The 17,594-nt window shown below is 46.7% G+C and overlaps 1 protein-coding gene across 2 annotated transcripts in view; it reads right to left on the reverse strand.

Annotated features, from left to right (window-relative positions):
• Gramd2b (GRAM domain containing 2B) overlaps positions 1-17,594 on the reverse strand; it is a 90,483-nt gene that overhangs the window by 18,660 nt on the left and 54,229 nt on the right. For both annotated transcript variants that reach the window (XM_075968638.1, XM_075968639.1), the window contains exons 2-4: positions 7,515-7,634; positions 3,988-4,099; positions 1,283-1,349 (exon numbers count right to left, since the gene is read on the reverse strand). In XM_075968638.1, coding sequence (XP_075824753.1) covers positions 1,283-1,349; positions 3,988-4,099; positions 7,515-7,634 — 299 coding nt within the window. The remainder of the gene's footprint in view (positions 1-1,282; positions 1,350-3,987; positions 4,100-7,514; positions 7,635-17,594) is intronic.

Consider the following 17,594-nt stretch of genomic DNA (forward strand, 5'->3'; position numbering starts at 1 on the left):
AAACTTGAGAACCTGCTGTAGTCTTGAGTGCTGGGTGGGACTCAGGAGTGCCTCGCTCTTGAGTCATCTTTAGCATAATAAGGTCACGGTGACTAGAATGTGTTTTTCTTTTCTTTTTGTTTTTTTATTAATTAATTAATTTATTTATTAAAGATTTCTGCCTCCTCCCCGCCACTGCCTCCCATTTCCCTCCCTTGTCAGCCCAAAGAGCAATCAGGGTTCCCTGCCCTGTGGGAAGTCCAAGGACCACCCACCTCCATCCAGGTCTAGTAAGGTGAGCATCCAAACTGCCTATGCTCCCACAATGTATTTTTCAATTAGAAGTGTTAGAGACATCCTAAGAGCAGAAATGGGAGGAGGGCAAGTCTCCCTCTAGAAGCCAAGAATGATGTTTGAAAAGCCTCTCCTGTCTGCCACAGTGTGTCACCTGCCTGCTAAGATAAGCACTCCAGGTCCTCTCTTGCCAAGATCCTAATGACTCACTGATGAAATAGATGGTCTTACGGGGTAAGAGCACATGATCACACCTTCTGCCAGCAGCTCGTCATGGCAAAACCTAGTCTTGACTCACCAAGTATACGCCAAGAGAGGCTGGAGTGATGAGCCACATGCTAACCAGGTATGCCCGGAAGCTGCTTGGGTGTGCTCACTTTGCTTGGCACCCACCACACAGGCATGAATGCTTCCGTAGACCAGGGACGATGCTTCCTGTTAGACGTCTGTGGCAGCCGTTCCTGCCTCAGGCTGATTATCCCAAATCTCAGGATGCCTCAGTCACAGACATTTCGGCATACATAAAAATGGCAAGGACATCACTGTGGACCCTGCCTGGATGCGTCGGTATCACGAGAGCAGGGGGTTCCTTCTGTCCCATGCTCCAGGCTGCTAGTGAAAGCTGAGTGTAGCTGACACTCCCGTCAGGACATGGCCTATACCTTCCAGAAACTTGTCTCTTGGTGACCGCGTCCCTGGAATGCGCTTTCCTTCTTCCTAAACTGTTTCGACAACTCAAAAAAAACACTTTTCAAAATATTATTTCTATCTTAAGTGTATGCATGAATTGTCTGCACGTATATCTATCTGTGTACCGTGTTCATGCCTAGTGCCCTTGGAGGCCAGAAGAGGGCACTGGTGGCCTGGGACTGGAGTTACAGCTGGTTGTGAGTTGCCATGTGGGGGCTAGGAACTGAACCCAGGTCCTCTGGAACTGTTGAGCCGTGTCTCCGGCTCCCTTAGACAGATGTTAAACCTGTAACTTAAGCCAGCAACAGGCGGGACTTACTTTGCCTCAGCGGCTCTTCAGTTGGGACGTCAAGGAATAGCTTGTGAAAGTGCATGTTGGCCTTGCACTGCGGGAGGACAAAACACAGGCATCAGCACCATCGCCACAGCTTTTTCAACCATCATACATCTTAGCCTTAGTTTAACTGATTGATTTTTCAGTTCACTCCTTCAGTGAGACATAGGGGACACGGGATCACACAAGTTCACGTTCTAATGATTAACGCCTTGCTGGGTGGCCAGCTTAGCATCAGAGCAGGGCAAAGGTACTCCTGATAAGACAGGAGACGACAATCTAAGGACTTTTACCAGGGAAGGTGCTAGAGACATACACACCTAAGTGCCTTGGGGGAAAGTTCATGACTTAGAAGCTTTGCACTCAAATCACCCTGAGCTTGAAGTCTTTGCCTCTACTTCTGCCTTGGTGCGTGGTCATGCCCTCACCATTTGGCTCCCCTGGGCCTCAGTTTCTTTTTTCTGTGCCTGACATCAAAAGAATTCCCTGCCTGAGAAGGACACTGACAGGGAGAAACACACTGGGAGAGCCCACTACGCGGGACAAGACGTGGCCACCAGTACTATGTGGTCACGAAAGCACATGGGGCCAGAGGCAGACGAGCAGGACCTGACACTCCAGGGCAGTACAAGGCCCAAGGGTCTGAAGCACTGTAAATGGCTTCCTTGCAAATTGCACCTGTCTCCACAACTGTGGCGGTCACAAACGGCCAGAAATTTATAGGTAGCGAAATGGTTACCGCAAGCATCATCTGTGCCCCAACCCAAGTAGGTGACACCCCCATTCCAGGCTTAGGACATCGTGAATCAGGGCTACTGAGGAACACGGCCACACAGTGACTGAGAGACATATTCAGATCCTTTAGAGACAGGTTGCTCTGCTTCTAGAACGCTCCTGAGAAAATATGTGATAAGATAGTGGTTCTTAACCTTCCTAATGTGCCCCATCTTTGATATAGTTCCTCATATGGTCACACCTACCATAAAATTATTTCATTGCTACTTTATAACTGTAATTTTGATCCTGTTATGAATCATAATGTAAATATCTGATATGCAGGATAGCTGATGTGTGACACCCCCCCCCCCCGTGAAAGGGTCCTTCAATCCCCATAGGCTGAGAATACTGTGGTAAGAACTCTGGCAAGCAGGTCCTTGATGCTATCTGAACTATCAGTGCTCTGCAAAACCAGACCATCTACTGGCATAAAGAACATTCTAGATCAGGTCATTAAGAAGGCAGATGGCCCCTTCATGTCAGCTGTTTAACAGACGAACATCTTATGTAATGTGTACTAATGCATTCTGCCTCCCATGCGTTCGTTTTGCATCAGAGTTCTGGAATTTCCTCCTATGAGGGTCCTCATTCAGGTTCTCCATCCTAGGAGCCTGTATCAAAAGCTTTATGTCCTATACGGTAGGGGCTTCACAGTCATTCTTTTTTTTTTAGATTTATTTATTTATTTATTATGTATACAACATTCTGCCTCCATGTATGCCCACACGCCAGAGGAGGGCACCAGATCTCAGTACAGATGGTTGTGAGCCACCATGTGGTTGCTGGGAATTGAACTCAGGACCTTTGGAAGAGCAGCCAGTGCTCTTAACCACTGAGCCATCTCTCCAGCCCCACAGTCGTTCTTTTTAATGGTTACAGACAGCACTGGCTGCACACCTAATTTCAAATATCCCAGAAGAGTTGTACATGTTGACATGCATGTATAATGGGTTATTAGGGAATGTAAGGCAGGAGGAGGAGGAAGAGGAGGGTCTCATGTTAAAGGTCAGCTTGGGCTACACTGGGCAGACATGTCTCAAAAAGAAAAAATAAGGGTTGGAGATATTCTATTATAACAGCTGGGAGACTAAAACAAGAGGGTTGTCATGAGTTCAAGGGCAACCCAGGCAGCAGAATACTGTTAGGTGAGGAGTGGAGGAGAAAGAAAGCAAGAGAAAAAAATCAACACAGGAAATAAGCACATATTCTGACTGCTGCCTGGCCCCCGTGGGGGATGGCAAAAACAGACCTTTAAAAATGACACACCTTCATAGGGTAGCTGTGGAGATTAAAAATACTTAAGTTCTCTGTCTGTGTCAACGATTTTGTTTAGTTCTTAGAAGGTACGTATGCATGCATTTAGGGGAGATGCAGGAAACTGGGGTCAGGGGTCTCGCTCAGTAGCGGAGTGTGTTCTTGGTACACAGGATTTGGGTTCAACTCCCAGAATCCAAACCCCAAATAAAACTCAAACTCCCCCAAGCTGACCCCATTAAAGGTGGGCTTTGTCACCTCTCTGGGTGAATTTAGCAGAGTTGCGACCCGTGTGTTCATAGGTCTTATTTCTCTGTGTGGTGGGTTCCCGATGAGACTGAATTATCTTAAGGGTGTGGATGCAGCATCCCCCTGTTCTGTGAGATACCAGCATCTGACGGTCAGGCTCCTGATGGTCCCACAGTCTTGCATACTCGTGTGTGTGTGTGTGTGTGTGTGTGTGTGTGTGTGTGTGTGATGGGTCAGCTGTAGAATCAGGTAGCCGGACGAGCAGCGCCCATCTGTCCTTCCCATTTTCGAAACCCCGTGCCTACTCTGGCCTTGGTTAGCGGGACACCGCATTTATCCATTCTTACTCTTCACTGGCTCCGAGGGCTATGGCGCCCTCAGAGCCAACACACACTGCAGTCCCTCATTACCTGGCTGGAAGACGAAGACTTCTTTCTTTCAGTCTTAGGGTCAGCCTTGCTCTCGGCTTTACACTCATTCTTATCACCCGTCAAAGAGGAACCATCAAAACTGGATTTTGACCTGGGGAAATAAAACCCACACAGATTACACAAGGAACTGTTTATGTCAATGCATTATAAATCTTCACTGCTGTACCACGTCATGAGAAAAGACTGACATTTGGTTTTTTAATTCTAGATACAGATCAGAACTCGCTACACCGAGGGCATTTGCGCATCACATGACCGGGATGACCTCAGCAGGCTGCTGCGATGAACTGCAGAAAGGGCATTTGAGATATGAAAGTAATCCTATCAGTTCAAAAGCGTTTAAATCAATAGGAAGAGGAGTCCTTGAGGCCCATCACCCAATAAAACTACAGCTGATGCTCAATCAAAGAATATTTTTATCTCACAATCCATTAGTATTTAATAAGAAATAACTAAGTGGAGCATTGTGCTGGAGGCCTTAGGCATACACGATAGTCTTTACTCTTCGAGAGCTTGTGGGTACACGTATCAAACATTGTTTTTTCTTCCTTTTGTTAAAGGTAGTACACGCTGGGCATGGTAGTGCGTGTCTGCCATCCTAGCACACGGAGGGCTAAGGCCTGAGGCCTTGATTAGGGGTCTGACAGGTTCATTTCATATCTGCTTTCTGGTCCTGCTCACAGCACCTGTAGGGAGTGAGCGCCTGTTGAGAAGACTAGAGGGCAATGCGTGTAAGGAGGTGCTCCACCCACAGAGGGTGGTGCTCCACAGAGGAGCCCCTGTGCTACAGTGCCTCTCCAGGTCATCAAAAGGGGCATTGTCTGGCCCATTAGCCCACACTCCTCACTTCTTCCAAAGATCTCCCCATTTCTGCAGTTTGGCTGACAGGAAGGAATGCAGGTGAGGCCACCGTGGACTACAGAGGATGTTCCAAAAACAAGAGTGGGGTTTGGGAAGACTGTTTAGTGGGTAAAGAGCGAGCGCTACTCAGCCATGAGGACCCGATCTTGGATCCCCAGCACCCATGTAAAAAGCCAGGCATGTCTGTGTGCGTCTGTAACCTCAGCACTGTGTCGGCTAGATGGGGGCCGTTGCTGGGTTTGTTGCCACCGGCCTAGCTGAAAATAATGGGCTCCATGCTCAGTGAGAGACCCCGTTTAAAGGAATAAGAGGGAGAGAAAGAGCCAACAGGATACGTGAATTCCTCTTCTGGTCTCTCAGTGTGTACACATGGGCTCACATAACCCTCCCTACCACGTGCCCACGAGGCATACCACACAGACAGACAGACAGACAGACAGACACCACCTTAAAGCCCAGATCTTCCCTTGTCTGTTAAAGGCAGAGGCCAGAACTCTGGAATTCCGGTGGCAGGTGACTTTTAGCCGGGCTCCCAACTTTAAGCAGATGTGTGGGTCTGTACATTATCTCCGACCCTGCAGCTGAGAGCAGTTGTCTCCAAGTGGGAAGCGTGTAAGAGTTCTAGAACTGACGAGCAAATGTGTTTTTATCATTCTGTAGTTGCTTTCTTGCTAGTGGCTGGAAATAGTATACAGAATGCCCATCATTTTACAGTTTCTTAAACTGAAACGACTGATTTGGTTCAAAGTACACTTAGTAGGAATCTAAATGAGTTCAAATGCCACAGAGGGACAGATGTATGGAGCTGGGCGGGCAGTAGGCACTGGTTTTCTCTGCTATGAGAACACAGGCTGTACGAAGTTCATGCTTCCTCCAGCGGTTTATGATACATAAATCTCAGGAAAGAGAACTCTCAGCTCTCTGGGCTAGCTAATGTGTTCCCTGGGAATTCTGCGATTATTATGATTTTTTTTTAAACTCTGAGTTTGTCTATACTCGACCTGAAAAGATAAGTAGTTTTACAAAAGTCAAAAATAATAATGACACTGGGCCGGGGTGGCGCACGCCTTTAACCCCAGCACTTGGGAGGCAGAGGCAAACGGATCTCTGTGAGTTCGAGACCAGCCTGGTCGATAGCGTTAGACTATTTCAAAGCAAACAAAACATCGAGAAGACAAAATGACAACAACAAATAAAACCCCCAAACAAATAAAACAAGGATGGAACGCATCACTTCTGCTGGTTCGATCCATGTTAATGGGATCAGAAGGCAGCAGGCAGGTGTTCTGAAGGACTATGCATCGGAGGCAAATGCAGTAAGACGGTCAGCTCTCTGAGGACTTGAAAGATACAGTAGTACAGAGGCTGGTCTGTGGAGCAGACGGGAACCTTCTTTGCATAACACTGACTTCTCTGCAGCTTCTCGGTCACGCTATTCTCACTTCCTATAGCTGCCCACAAGCAAGACCAAAGCCCCGTGCAAAGTGAAGGCCCACGAATGGTTAAGAATTTCCAGACATCGTGCGCAGAGTGTCAGCGCCGGGCCCTCTGCACCACTGTGTGCCCCCGTGGTTTCCCACATCTCCTACCGATGCACGCACAGTTCTCATTTGGAGCCTGGGGGAAGTCAGAATGAAGCCAAGCATCTGAAAGGTGACTCCCCAGTCGGTCATAGTGAAAGAACTGGGAGGGTACACACATGGCCCTCTTGTCGGGGACAGTCATTTGGTGAGTGAGGCAGGATGCTCTGCCAGGAAACAGCTATAGAAAAAGGGTGAAAGATGAGACACTACAAATAGGGTGTGCAGCAAAGACAGAAACAATTGGCAGTGGTACCCGAAAAGGAAAATCTGGGTGAGAAGTTACGATGCAGGCATTGATTTAAAAAGGAGATGCAGGTGGGGAGCCGGGGATGAAGGGGAAATGTAGGGCTTGGGTAACTTCTGGCAGAGGTGGAAGGTTCTAACAGTTATAACGACGGGGAGGAGAGCAGTCTCCCTTAGTGGAGAGTTCTAAAATCTACATTTAGAACTGGGGAATGTAGCTCAGCGGTAGAACAATTGCAATGTGTTCAGTCAAAAGAAGAAAATGAAAATAGCAACAGCAACAGAACTTCGCACATTCATCCCTCTGGCCACACATATCTCTAAGCTTGCCCTCGGCAGTTTCTGCCTCCGGGAGTGATGGAGCCCACAGCTCTGTGTTAAAACACTACATCACTCCTCTGACCTCACGGTCGAACCAGGTCTCCTTCACAGCCCCAGTCTCAGGACCCGAGCAGCTCTGCGGAACCCTGGGATGTGTTCTCCTCTGCTCTTTCCTGTGGCTTCCAGGAACGTGAGGGCTGGGTGTGCCTGTGTGGGGGCCAAGCAGACACTGGGTGCATTCGGCACTGAGAGCGGACCTGCTGGTTTCCTTGGTCAGCAAATTAACGTTTCCAGAAAGAGGAAGCCTTTCTGGCGAGGCTAGGGATCAGGAGGGAAAGATCCTGCTAGGAAAACAAGAGAAGACAGGGCAAAGGCCATGGCCATGCTTTCTTAGGGCAGGATTTGCCAAGGTTGAGCCACACTCTTAAGGGCAAACGTAAAACTAGAACCACAGCGCTCCCTACCAGTCCGAGAACAAAGGATCCACTGAAGACTCACCACAGGCCGAGGCTTCTCTTCTGATCTGGGGACTCGGCCTCCACCGATGAGGTAGGGGACTGGGCTGTTGGCGACTTGCTGCTCTTCCTTCTGTCCTCCACACCATTCTCGGCCTCCGAGCTGGAGAAGAAAGAAAACCGCTTCACTTTAGCCATCCGGAGGGAGGTGGACGGAGACATGACGAGGTGCCCTCGAGTTCTAGAGAGAGGAATGGTCTTCACTCCTCACTGGCAGCCTTGTCAACTCCCTGACAGCTGGGGTCCTTCCCAGGTTCCATTCTAAAGCCACTCTGTGGGACAGTAGCTGCAGGTAACACCTGCTTCACTTGTAAAGGTCTGACCGCCCAGGACTTGCTCAGCTCTGTGACTGTGGCCCCAAGCTGCTCAGCTCTGCCCAGCCAAGGCGTGTGCTGGGCTGCAGATCACCTGGAGGCTGGGAGAGGCCCCGCGCAGGCGCAGAGCTCACACACAGTTGGGTGGCCTCCTGCAGGTGCTGGGAACCCCCACCCTCTTTGTTTGCACTTCTCTTATGTCACTTATCACCTTTTGTTGTACTTATGACGGTCACACTTTGGGTTGTTGTTTTAACTACGCACTTCCCTAAGCAATTTACAGACACTAATCTTTACAGCCACACAGGCTGGGTAGGAATTATACCTTCATTTTTATAGACAGGAAATCTGGGGCCCTCACTGAATAGCTTGCCCACAGAACTCAAATCAATTTTAGTTCTGTCCCTTCATAAGGTATTTGTATACACATTCTTTTTCTAATTCCATGTACCCATCCATCCATCTATCTATCCATCCATCCATCCATCCATCCATCCATCCACCCATCCTGTTCTCTCACCCCCAACTCACCTACTTATTCACCTCATTCAATGTGGAACTTCCAAGGTGGGGCAAGAATTGAATTCATTTTTATATTAACCCACTCAACGCGGAGTCTTAGCTTTAGCAGCGGGCTATGAATAGGCTATGGGGGGGGGGGGGAGAACCAAGCCTGACCTTGGTCAAAGAGACAGGAAGGGAGTAGAGAAGAAGGTAGATTAAGAGGCTTTGCTTACTGAACTACCAACACATGGATGACTGCCAGGGTGGTGGATGAAGCAGGCACAGCAGTTGGCAGATGAAGATTGCTTTGGGGTGACTTTCAATGTGGGAAGCGGGAAACCGACGGAGAACAAAGGTGGTATTCATGGTCCACACCGTCTTTGATCTTAGTCTGTGCTGTAAAAACTCAGGAGACACGCTCTGAGGTCTCGAGCACTCTCGTGAGGCTGAGCATAGAGTCAGATGCACTAGAACGGCATCGCCGTGACAGATTCGTTGATTTTCATCTAATTTATCACCTATGTGGTATATCCACTTGCATGTGAGCAGGCAGGAGGTTAACACTCAGGGGGGCGAAGCTCTGTGTGTGCTCACTAGCCCCGTTTCACAGCATGCAGACGCTGCAGGCCGCACCCAATGGGAATGATATCCTAGCACTGAAATCAAGACTGCAAAACCAACTACTAATCCCAGAAACGGCTGCGGCTCTCATTTTGTAGTTGATAAATACCGAAGGACAGAGACCTACCCTCGCCTCCTTCAGTTTTTCTCAAGGTATGTTAGAAGCACTTAGTCCACACTGTGCTGCTTACTTCACATGTACCACACACATGACAAGAGGCACACTCAAAGCCTTGGGACTCTGATCGGGCCGGTGTGGAGGCGCACACCTTCAATCCCACCTCTTGGGGTGTAGAAGCAGGCAGATCTTTGTGAGCTTGGGACCAGCTTGGTTTAGATTGTAGAAAAAAAATGATTTGCTTTAAAATTTTAGGGAAAAAAGTACTTTATTTAATTTCAGGACCAATTTAATTTGTGGTCTTGAAGAGCTGAGGAATTGTTAAGAGGCTGTGAGGCCGTGTGGTGGTTTGAAAGTAAATGGCCCCCAAAGGGAGTGGCACTATCAGACGTGGCTTTGTCGGAGTAGGTATGGCCTTGGTGAAGGAAACGCGTCACTCCGGGGGGGATTTGAGTTCTCCTGGGCTTAACTTACTCCCGGTGTCATAGCCCACTTCCCGTTGCCTTCCAATTAAGATGTAGAACTCTCAGCTCCTTCTCCAGCACCACATCTACCTGCACACCATGAGGATAATGGACTGAACCTCTGAAGCTGTAAGCCGGCCCTAATTAAATGGTTTCCTTTATAAGAGTTGCTGTGACCATGGTGTCTGTTCACAGCAATAGAAACCCCACGTAAGACGGGCCATCTTTGCCTGTTCATGTATTTTATGTGGATGAGTGCTCTATCTTCATGCACGTCAGAAGACGGAGTCAGATCCCATTACAGATGTTTGTGAGCTACGGTGTGGTTGCTGGGAATTGAACTCAGGACCTCTGGAAGAGCAACCAGTGCTCTTCACTGCTGAGCCATCTCTCCAGCCTTCATGCCTGTTCTTTCTCATGCCAAAGATCGATCTGTCTGTCTATCTACACACACACACACACACACACACACACACACACACACACACACACACCTCTCTTTCAAGTTCACCAGACATAAATCCCTCTGGAACCTTTCTTTCAGTAGAGAGACTGCTTCTTTTACGTGGGAGATGACTTCATTTCACCATCCACTTAAATACTTCCTAGATTTTGCACAGGTTCAGACTGTCTCTTGGAGGCACAGCCATGGCTGTCTTGTATGGAAAGAGCTGCTCCTCCTGCGAGCCACACAGATGGTGGCTCTCCAGATACTTGGCATGGCAGAGACAGATGCACCTTGCTTTGAGCACAGACGGCCTAGCTAGAAGCTGCAGGGTATCCAAACTGGGCTGGATTTTAGCTCCTCCTGGACCGACCTTACTTGGGCAGGCACTTCTGTACAGGGCAGGGTTCTGAAGGTCTCATCACGTGGTAGTTCTGTTTCTCAGACTCTAGATTAGCACGGGAGTCTCCAGCACACATCTCTAAACATCCTACAAACAGTGACGTTCAGTGTAAGACACTCTTCCCCTCTCTTTGAACACATGCTAATCTTCAGTGCCGATTCTCTGCTTGACAGCCCGACTGGGGGCACACTGGCTTCACGGCCTTTCCTACCTGGTCCCCTTCAGGTACCTGCTGGTTTCTTTCTCTTTTAAAAGGATTTATTTTATTCTCAATGATATGTCTGTATCCACATATGGGTACATGTACAGGTGAGTGCAGGTGCCCCCAGAGGCCAGAGGCACTGGATTCTCTGGAGCTTCAGTTACAGGCAGTGAGTCACCCAATCAATGCAGGTGCTAGGAACTGAATTCTGGCCTCCGCAAGAGCAGTCCATGATCTTAACTCCAGAGCCCCTCCTGGTGGTTTCTTAACTCACCAGGTGCCAACTCAATGCCTTGGGTTGTTCACTTTTCTCCCCAGTGCCTTCCTTACTGAATTACTACCAGAAGTTCCTTCAAATTTAGGCACTTTCTGTTTTTTTTCCATGATACTCAGCTTCACATTCTATTCTGCAGGACATCTGTAAGTTGACTGATGTGGGAGTAATTGGGCATTGTCTCAAAGAGGAAGTGAATTCCATCCATGGGCGAATTCAGTTTCAGGGTGTTTTTTATTGAAAGGCGCTAAGGGCTTAAGGGTGCTAATTCCCAACAAGTAACTTTCCTGCAGGTGCCCCTCACTTTGAGGCCTTGCCAGCAGAAGACTAAAACCCACGGAGAAGCCAGACAGTGGAGGCCCCACCCTGCTGCGCTTGAGGGCACCCAATGCTTCCCTTTGGCTCTCGGGAACTGGGGGATTACTGAAAATGAAGTCAAGCGGGCTTAACTTGCTCATGGACACAAAACCAGGGTTTCATTGTTGTTTCTAAAAAAGAAGGCAAACCTTTTTACGGACAAAGCCTGAAAGAATCAGTTGGGAAATCCAATCAGTTTCTTTCAACGCGTATTTCTTGGAAAGGTCTTTATTAGGCTCAGAGCTTTCTCGGTGAGCGATGTGAGGATGGGGATCAATCTGAGTACCCACAGAAGGAACAGAAACTGCCAAAAACACAGGACTTAGCTCCATCTGCCTTGGCCGGTTGTTTCTTCTCCCACCTGAGTTATCCAAGTCAGTATTATGGGCCCTCAACGCCTCTCAGTAGGAATCTGAGAACAATGGGATGGCTAGCATTGACAAATAAATAAATAAATAAATCTGCCCCGGCCTATTAAGGGACTCTATTTCATACTAGCTGGGACAAGCTGACTTTAGTTTAACACCGCCACGTATTGTTACACAATCCACAAATCAAAACAGGTTGGACCACCCTTATCAAAAGGTCAATGTTTCTCATTTCCCAGACCTCACTAATCTGATGATGACTTAAATTTAGATTTCACAGTTTTTTTTTCAGAATTAGATTTCTTAGGTGGAGGTTAGTATCATTTCTTCTGGTGATTGTCCCTGGGAGTTTAAAGGACATCCAATATTCCTTTGTCTTGTAAGCACATTGCCACTAGGCAGAAGCTACGATTAAAGTGCTTCTCAGGTGAATGACATCAAGTACCTTGCTGTGATTTAGTCCAGGAAGCTGGGATCCTTCCCAATTACAATGTCAATTCCGTGTTAATCTAAGTAAAGGCATTATAGTGTCTCACTAAGCTTTCTCCTGCTAATAAAGGTTAGGGTAATTTTCCAGCCACCTCTTAAAAAATTATACTCTTTACCATCAAAGAGGATCTAAGTAGGAAAACTTCTGGAAGTGGGACTGTAGAGATCAGGGCCAGGTCAGAGGCAGCCCTATTGCTGAAGAATGAGCCGTTGGACTAGGGTCCCCACAGACCCTTGTCTGGTGCGTTGCCTGCTAGTTCAGTGGCTCCCCAAAGAGCGGGCAAAGCTGCGATATTTGAGAAGATTTATCCTCTAGTGATAGAGGAGGGTTCTGGGAGTTGCTGGGTGACACCCTCTGTAAAAATACCGATGGCTGGTCTAGTTACCCTAAGGAGGAAGCGACTGGACAGTCAGAGGGAAGATGCCCAGAAAGAAACTTTACTCTCCCTGTGGCTGTCAGACTAGTGAAAAGACACCCCCAGAAATCTCCGCTGGAAGAAGGAGAGGCTGGAATCTTTATCAGTCAGAGGAAGAGCTTGTCTCCTAGAAATGGATCTCACACAGTTCCAACGTCTTATCAGACAGCCTTGTCAGAGAGACTGGAATGAACCAGCGATGGGTGGGACCACTCCTTGACCAAATCTGCCTAGTTATGCATTCTCTTGTCTTCTCTTTAAACCTAGACTTCCAATCAGAACCTCAAAGATGGACTAGAGTCTGGGTGAGGGTGACTGTTTACCAGAACTTTCTGTTTGCTCTCTTCCCGCAATGTCGTCACACTAAACAAATCTGTTTTCTCTGCTTTTTCACCATTAAGCCTCTCTTTAAATGGAGTATTGAGAACAAGTGGCTGGGCCTATCTTGTTAGGGATGCTGGTGCCCAGTCTTTGACCTCAACCACTGCAGTGACATGGGGTGTGAAAGTGTAGAAGTTGGTGGTAGCCAGAAGAATGACTAGAAGACCCTTCAGCCTCTCCCAACGGGTAATGGCAGAATATCCCAGTATAGACAGACTGTTAAACAACAGCCCCTGGTTTACAATTCTAACCAAGTGTGTCTTTTTCTAGCAGAGTTATGCGTCTACATTTGTACTTCAGAACAGATACCGCAAGCACCAATGCAGTTTGTACGTTACAAATGGAGAGACAAATTCTTCTTGTACTAGTTTCACGGTGGCTCAGTTTCTCTCCACAGAGGCATTTCCTTCCCTAGTAACTCGGGTACCTTTCTTGTTAAGACTCTGGGGAAATGAGTATGTGCATATTATCAATGTAAAAATGCATCCTATCTTATACCTTGCTTTTAGATAGTTTTAGAGCTGCTCTAAATCTTGTCTCTGTATGGGGTGGGGTGAGGTGGGGTATGTAAACATGGCTGCAGATGCTAGAAGAAGGCGTCAGATACCCTGGAGTTGAGTTACAGGCAGCTTCCAGGTGCCTGACATGGGTGCTCGGAACCTTTGTAAGGGGAGGAGGTACTCTCAACCGCTGAGCCACTCATTTCTCTGCCTCCTAAGTTTAAGAAAATTACTTACCTATTTATTTGTTTATTATTTTATTTGTGTGTGTGTGTGTGTGTGTGTGTAGCTGGAGGTCAGAGGGCAATCTGTGGGAAGTAGTTTTTTTCCTCCTACTGTGTGGGTCCCAGGGATGACCTGGCAGTAGGTTGGTGCCTTTGTCTGCTGAGCCATCAAGTCAGCTTCATTTTGCTTTAAAAACAACAAAAACAAGCCGGGCGGTGGTGGCGCACGCCTTTAATCCCAGCACTCGGGAGGCAGAGGCAGGCGGATCTCTGTGAGTTCGAGACCAGCCTGGTCTACAGAGCTAGTTCCAGGACAGGATCCAAAGCCACAGAGAAACCCTGTCTCGAAAAAACCAAAAACAAAAAAAACAAAAAACAAAAACAAAAACAGCAACACAAAGGACTGTATCTTGGTGCTCTTTCTTCATCAGTATGCATAGATCTTTCTCATTATCACCTTTCTTCCTCCTCTGTTTCTCTCCCTTCCTCTGTCCAACGGGGTCTTTCTATGTGACCCAGGCTAGACTGGAATTCAAGGCCCTCCGGCCTCAGCCTCCTGCGGTGGGATGACGGTGGTCACCATGCTCAGTGTCCTCGTTCTTTTTCAATGCCTGCACAGTGTTCCACTGTAACCAGTGACTCATAACTGAACCAGTTCCTTATTGATGGTCAGTTAGGGAGATTTTAAGGTTTTGCAAATGCAAAGAACACTGCAACTAATATCTTTATCTTAATCTTGTGTATGACTGACTATACCTACAGTATAGATGCATCTCCTGCACCAGAAGTCATGGGATTTAAAAAGGTTATAGTAATTGTCAAACTGCCTTGGTGGAGCTTTTGGAAACTACACCCACAAGACACAGAGATACTTATGGGTTCCTTCTAATGAAGCACGAAACAATATATATATAGTAGATAGCAGAGTCCCTGACACATAGACTATGATTAATAACTTTAATAATAACTGTTAGGCTTTTTGATTTTTACAAATAAGAAGAGTTTAAAAAATTCCATTAAAATCTTAATCTTTGCTTATTTTATTTATTAATTTCTAAGGTAAGTACACAAAGTAATGAGTTTCACTATGGCATTCCCTTATATGCTTGTCCTTCTACTTTCTCCTCATTTGTTCTCCTTCATTGTCCTTCCTCATGTCCTCTGCCCTCCTCTGGCTGGTTCCCTGCTCCTCCTCTTCTGTTTCATGTCACATGTATTTCATCATCTTGTCCCTCCTGTCCTTAAATCCCTGCTCCTTTCAAAATCCTTTTCTAGATTTATGACACACACACACACACACACACACACACACACACACACACACACACTTTAAAAAACCCTTAAACATTTAGAAAAGTTTCCAGGGCTTTTAAAATGAGTACTTCTAAAAGCCACGCTGTAATGATGGAATAAAACTTCCAAAAGAAGAGTAACTCCCCACGTTCCTGAACAAGGGAAAGCAGAAAGGAAGAGGTACAACACTCATTCACGCAGGACTCACTCAGATCGCCAGGGTCAGTGGCTCAGACCAGAACAGAGACGTGCTTGTCAGACTGAGTGTACGAGGAAGTGTAGGCGAGAAGCTTCTGGAAACACTAGAGTAATTCAAGGTGTGCCTATGAAGGATCTTTCACGACACTCCTCCACAGCCTATGCACAGGCAGCTGAGGGCATAGTGCAAGAGGGAAAGACATCAGAAAGATCATGACTGAAGGACGCTAAACTCTGAAGTACAAGAAACAAGGGCACCCAGACTGGTATGGGGCCCAAGGACATCCTCATCCTCTGGCGATAGGTTTGTCCTCAAGCAGGGACACTCTCTATCCACGAACAACAAAATCTGGACAGACTTGTCTAGCGTCCTTCTTTTATTTATTTCCCTTCCTAACCAGTACTAGAGATGAAACCACGGCTTAAGCATGCTACATACGTGTTGAGTCACGTCTTCAACTCTTCTTCACTTTGAGACAGGGTCTAGCTAACTTACAAAGGCTGGCCTTGAATTTGTAATCCTCCCGCCTCATCCTCTAGGGTAGCTGGGTTTATAGGCTCAAGCTACTAGACTTAACTGAGTCTCATCATTGTTTTTAAAGATTTATTTTACTTTGAACTATGTGTATATGTGTGCATGCACATGTGTGAGTGTGCATGTGTTAATGTGTGCATGCGTACATATGGCTGCAGGTACCTGCGGAGTTCAGAAGAAGGGGTTGGATTCTGCAGAGCTGGAGTTATATTCAGTAGGAGGCCACCTGATGTGCCTACAGGGAACTGAATTCAGGTCCCCTGGGAGAGTAGAACACCTGTTCTCTGGCCCTCATTCTTAAATAAGAAATGTAAATGACATTCAGAGATGGCCAGATTTTGTGGGAATATTTAACTATGTAAAGGTGTGTTACGTTTGTTTCTGTGGCATCTGTTTAATGACGTATGGATGTGTTGTGTTCGATTCACCTTGCTTGCCTAAGGCACCTGATAGGTCTAATAAAAAGCTGACCAGCCAATAGCTAGGCAGGAAATAGACAGGCGGGGCTGCCGGGCAGAGAGAATAAATAGGAAAGGGGAGAGAGAAAAATGAGAGAAAGAAGAATGAGAGGAGAGGGAAGGAGAGAGATGAGAAAGATCACACCCAGGGCAAGAAGCTAGGCATCTGCCAGCCAGCACACGTGAGAAGCAGTGAAAGCAAGATATACAGAAGGAAAGAAAAGTAAAAAGCCCCCAGGCAAAAGAGAATCAGGTTATTTTAAGTTAAAATGAGCCTAAGCTAGGCTGAGCATTCATAACTAATAAGAAGTCTCTGTGTTATGATTTGGGAATTGGTTCGTGGACTGGTACAGAACCCTGCCCCCAATGAACAATAACACAATAAACGAAAAACTAATTCACAGTATTGTGGAGGAGAGCCCATTTGTCTCCTAACTCTTAGTTCTAATCCTGGTTATAGTTTGTAAGACACTCCAGGACCTGCTCATCAACCTTCTTGGTCTCTCTGATGCTCACACACTCCAGCTAGCCACCCTGCTTGTTCCCAGGAGGAAACACTGCCTGGCTGCTCCTTCAGGTGGACACTCTCAACTTCAAGTCTTTACTAGTCACCTTCTCAGTGAAGCCATGTCTTTAACAAGTGCTGGAAGACAGTATCAAGGCAGAAAAATATCAAAAGGAGGAAAAGCAAGAAAATTAAGATGTGTAAGCTAGACACTTTTGCATTAAATGAACAGGGATTCCAAATAGAAGACAAAATCAACAACAATAACATTAACAATCAGAAAAAAAGAAAGAAAAAAAAAGTTAGTAAGGATCATTAAGAAAGAAAAACAGAAACAGAAAAAAGGGGCTCTTTATTATAAAATAGAGTTCACATTAAAAATAAGTGGATTTCTTCTTAATGCTAGACTCTGCTCTTTCAGGTGGATACTCTCAAGTCTTGAGGACTTAGCCTTTGTCGGGAATAAGTTTAACACGCTATAAGTGATAGTGTGAGATCAAAAACAGGAAGAAGAACAATACACCTTGCATGTTAATGGGAGGCCAACTGGGAAAAACACACCTTGCAGGTTAAGGGTTCTGTTTGCAGTAAGGACAGTTAAGAATAAGAATAAACATTTGTCCTATGTTTGTTTGACCCATTTGAGCACAGGTGGGCAGGAGGATATGTGGGCAGGAAATACATCAAGATGTATGCTTGCCCCTGTTTGAGCCTGACGGGCAATGCTGTAAATGGTAGGTTTTGCCTTTTTAAGTCTCTGCAAAACATGACTTGTGGCCATTTCCTGGGAACCCTGGGATGGTCCTGGCCAGAGCCCATCCTCCTGGCCAGTATTTAATTAAAGCTGCTTCAAATTTGGCTTAAAATTGTGGTAGTAATCTTGTTCTCTCCTGCTGGGATGAACCAGAGCGATCACGAAGATGTCCCCGGGGAGTCAGACGTGGGAGGAGGAGAATGAGGGAAGCCCTCAAGTACAACACTTTGTGGTGGCAGT

Source organism: Microtus pennsylvanicus, chromosome 4 (assembly GCF_037038515.1).
Source record: "Microtus pennsylvanicus isolate mMicPen1 chromosome 4, mMicPen1.hap1, whole genome shotgun sequence".
In the NCBI taxonomy this organism is placed as follows: Eukaryota; Metazoa; Chordata; class Mammalia; order Rodentia; family Cricetidae; genus Microtus; species Microtus pennsylvanicus.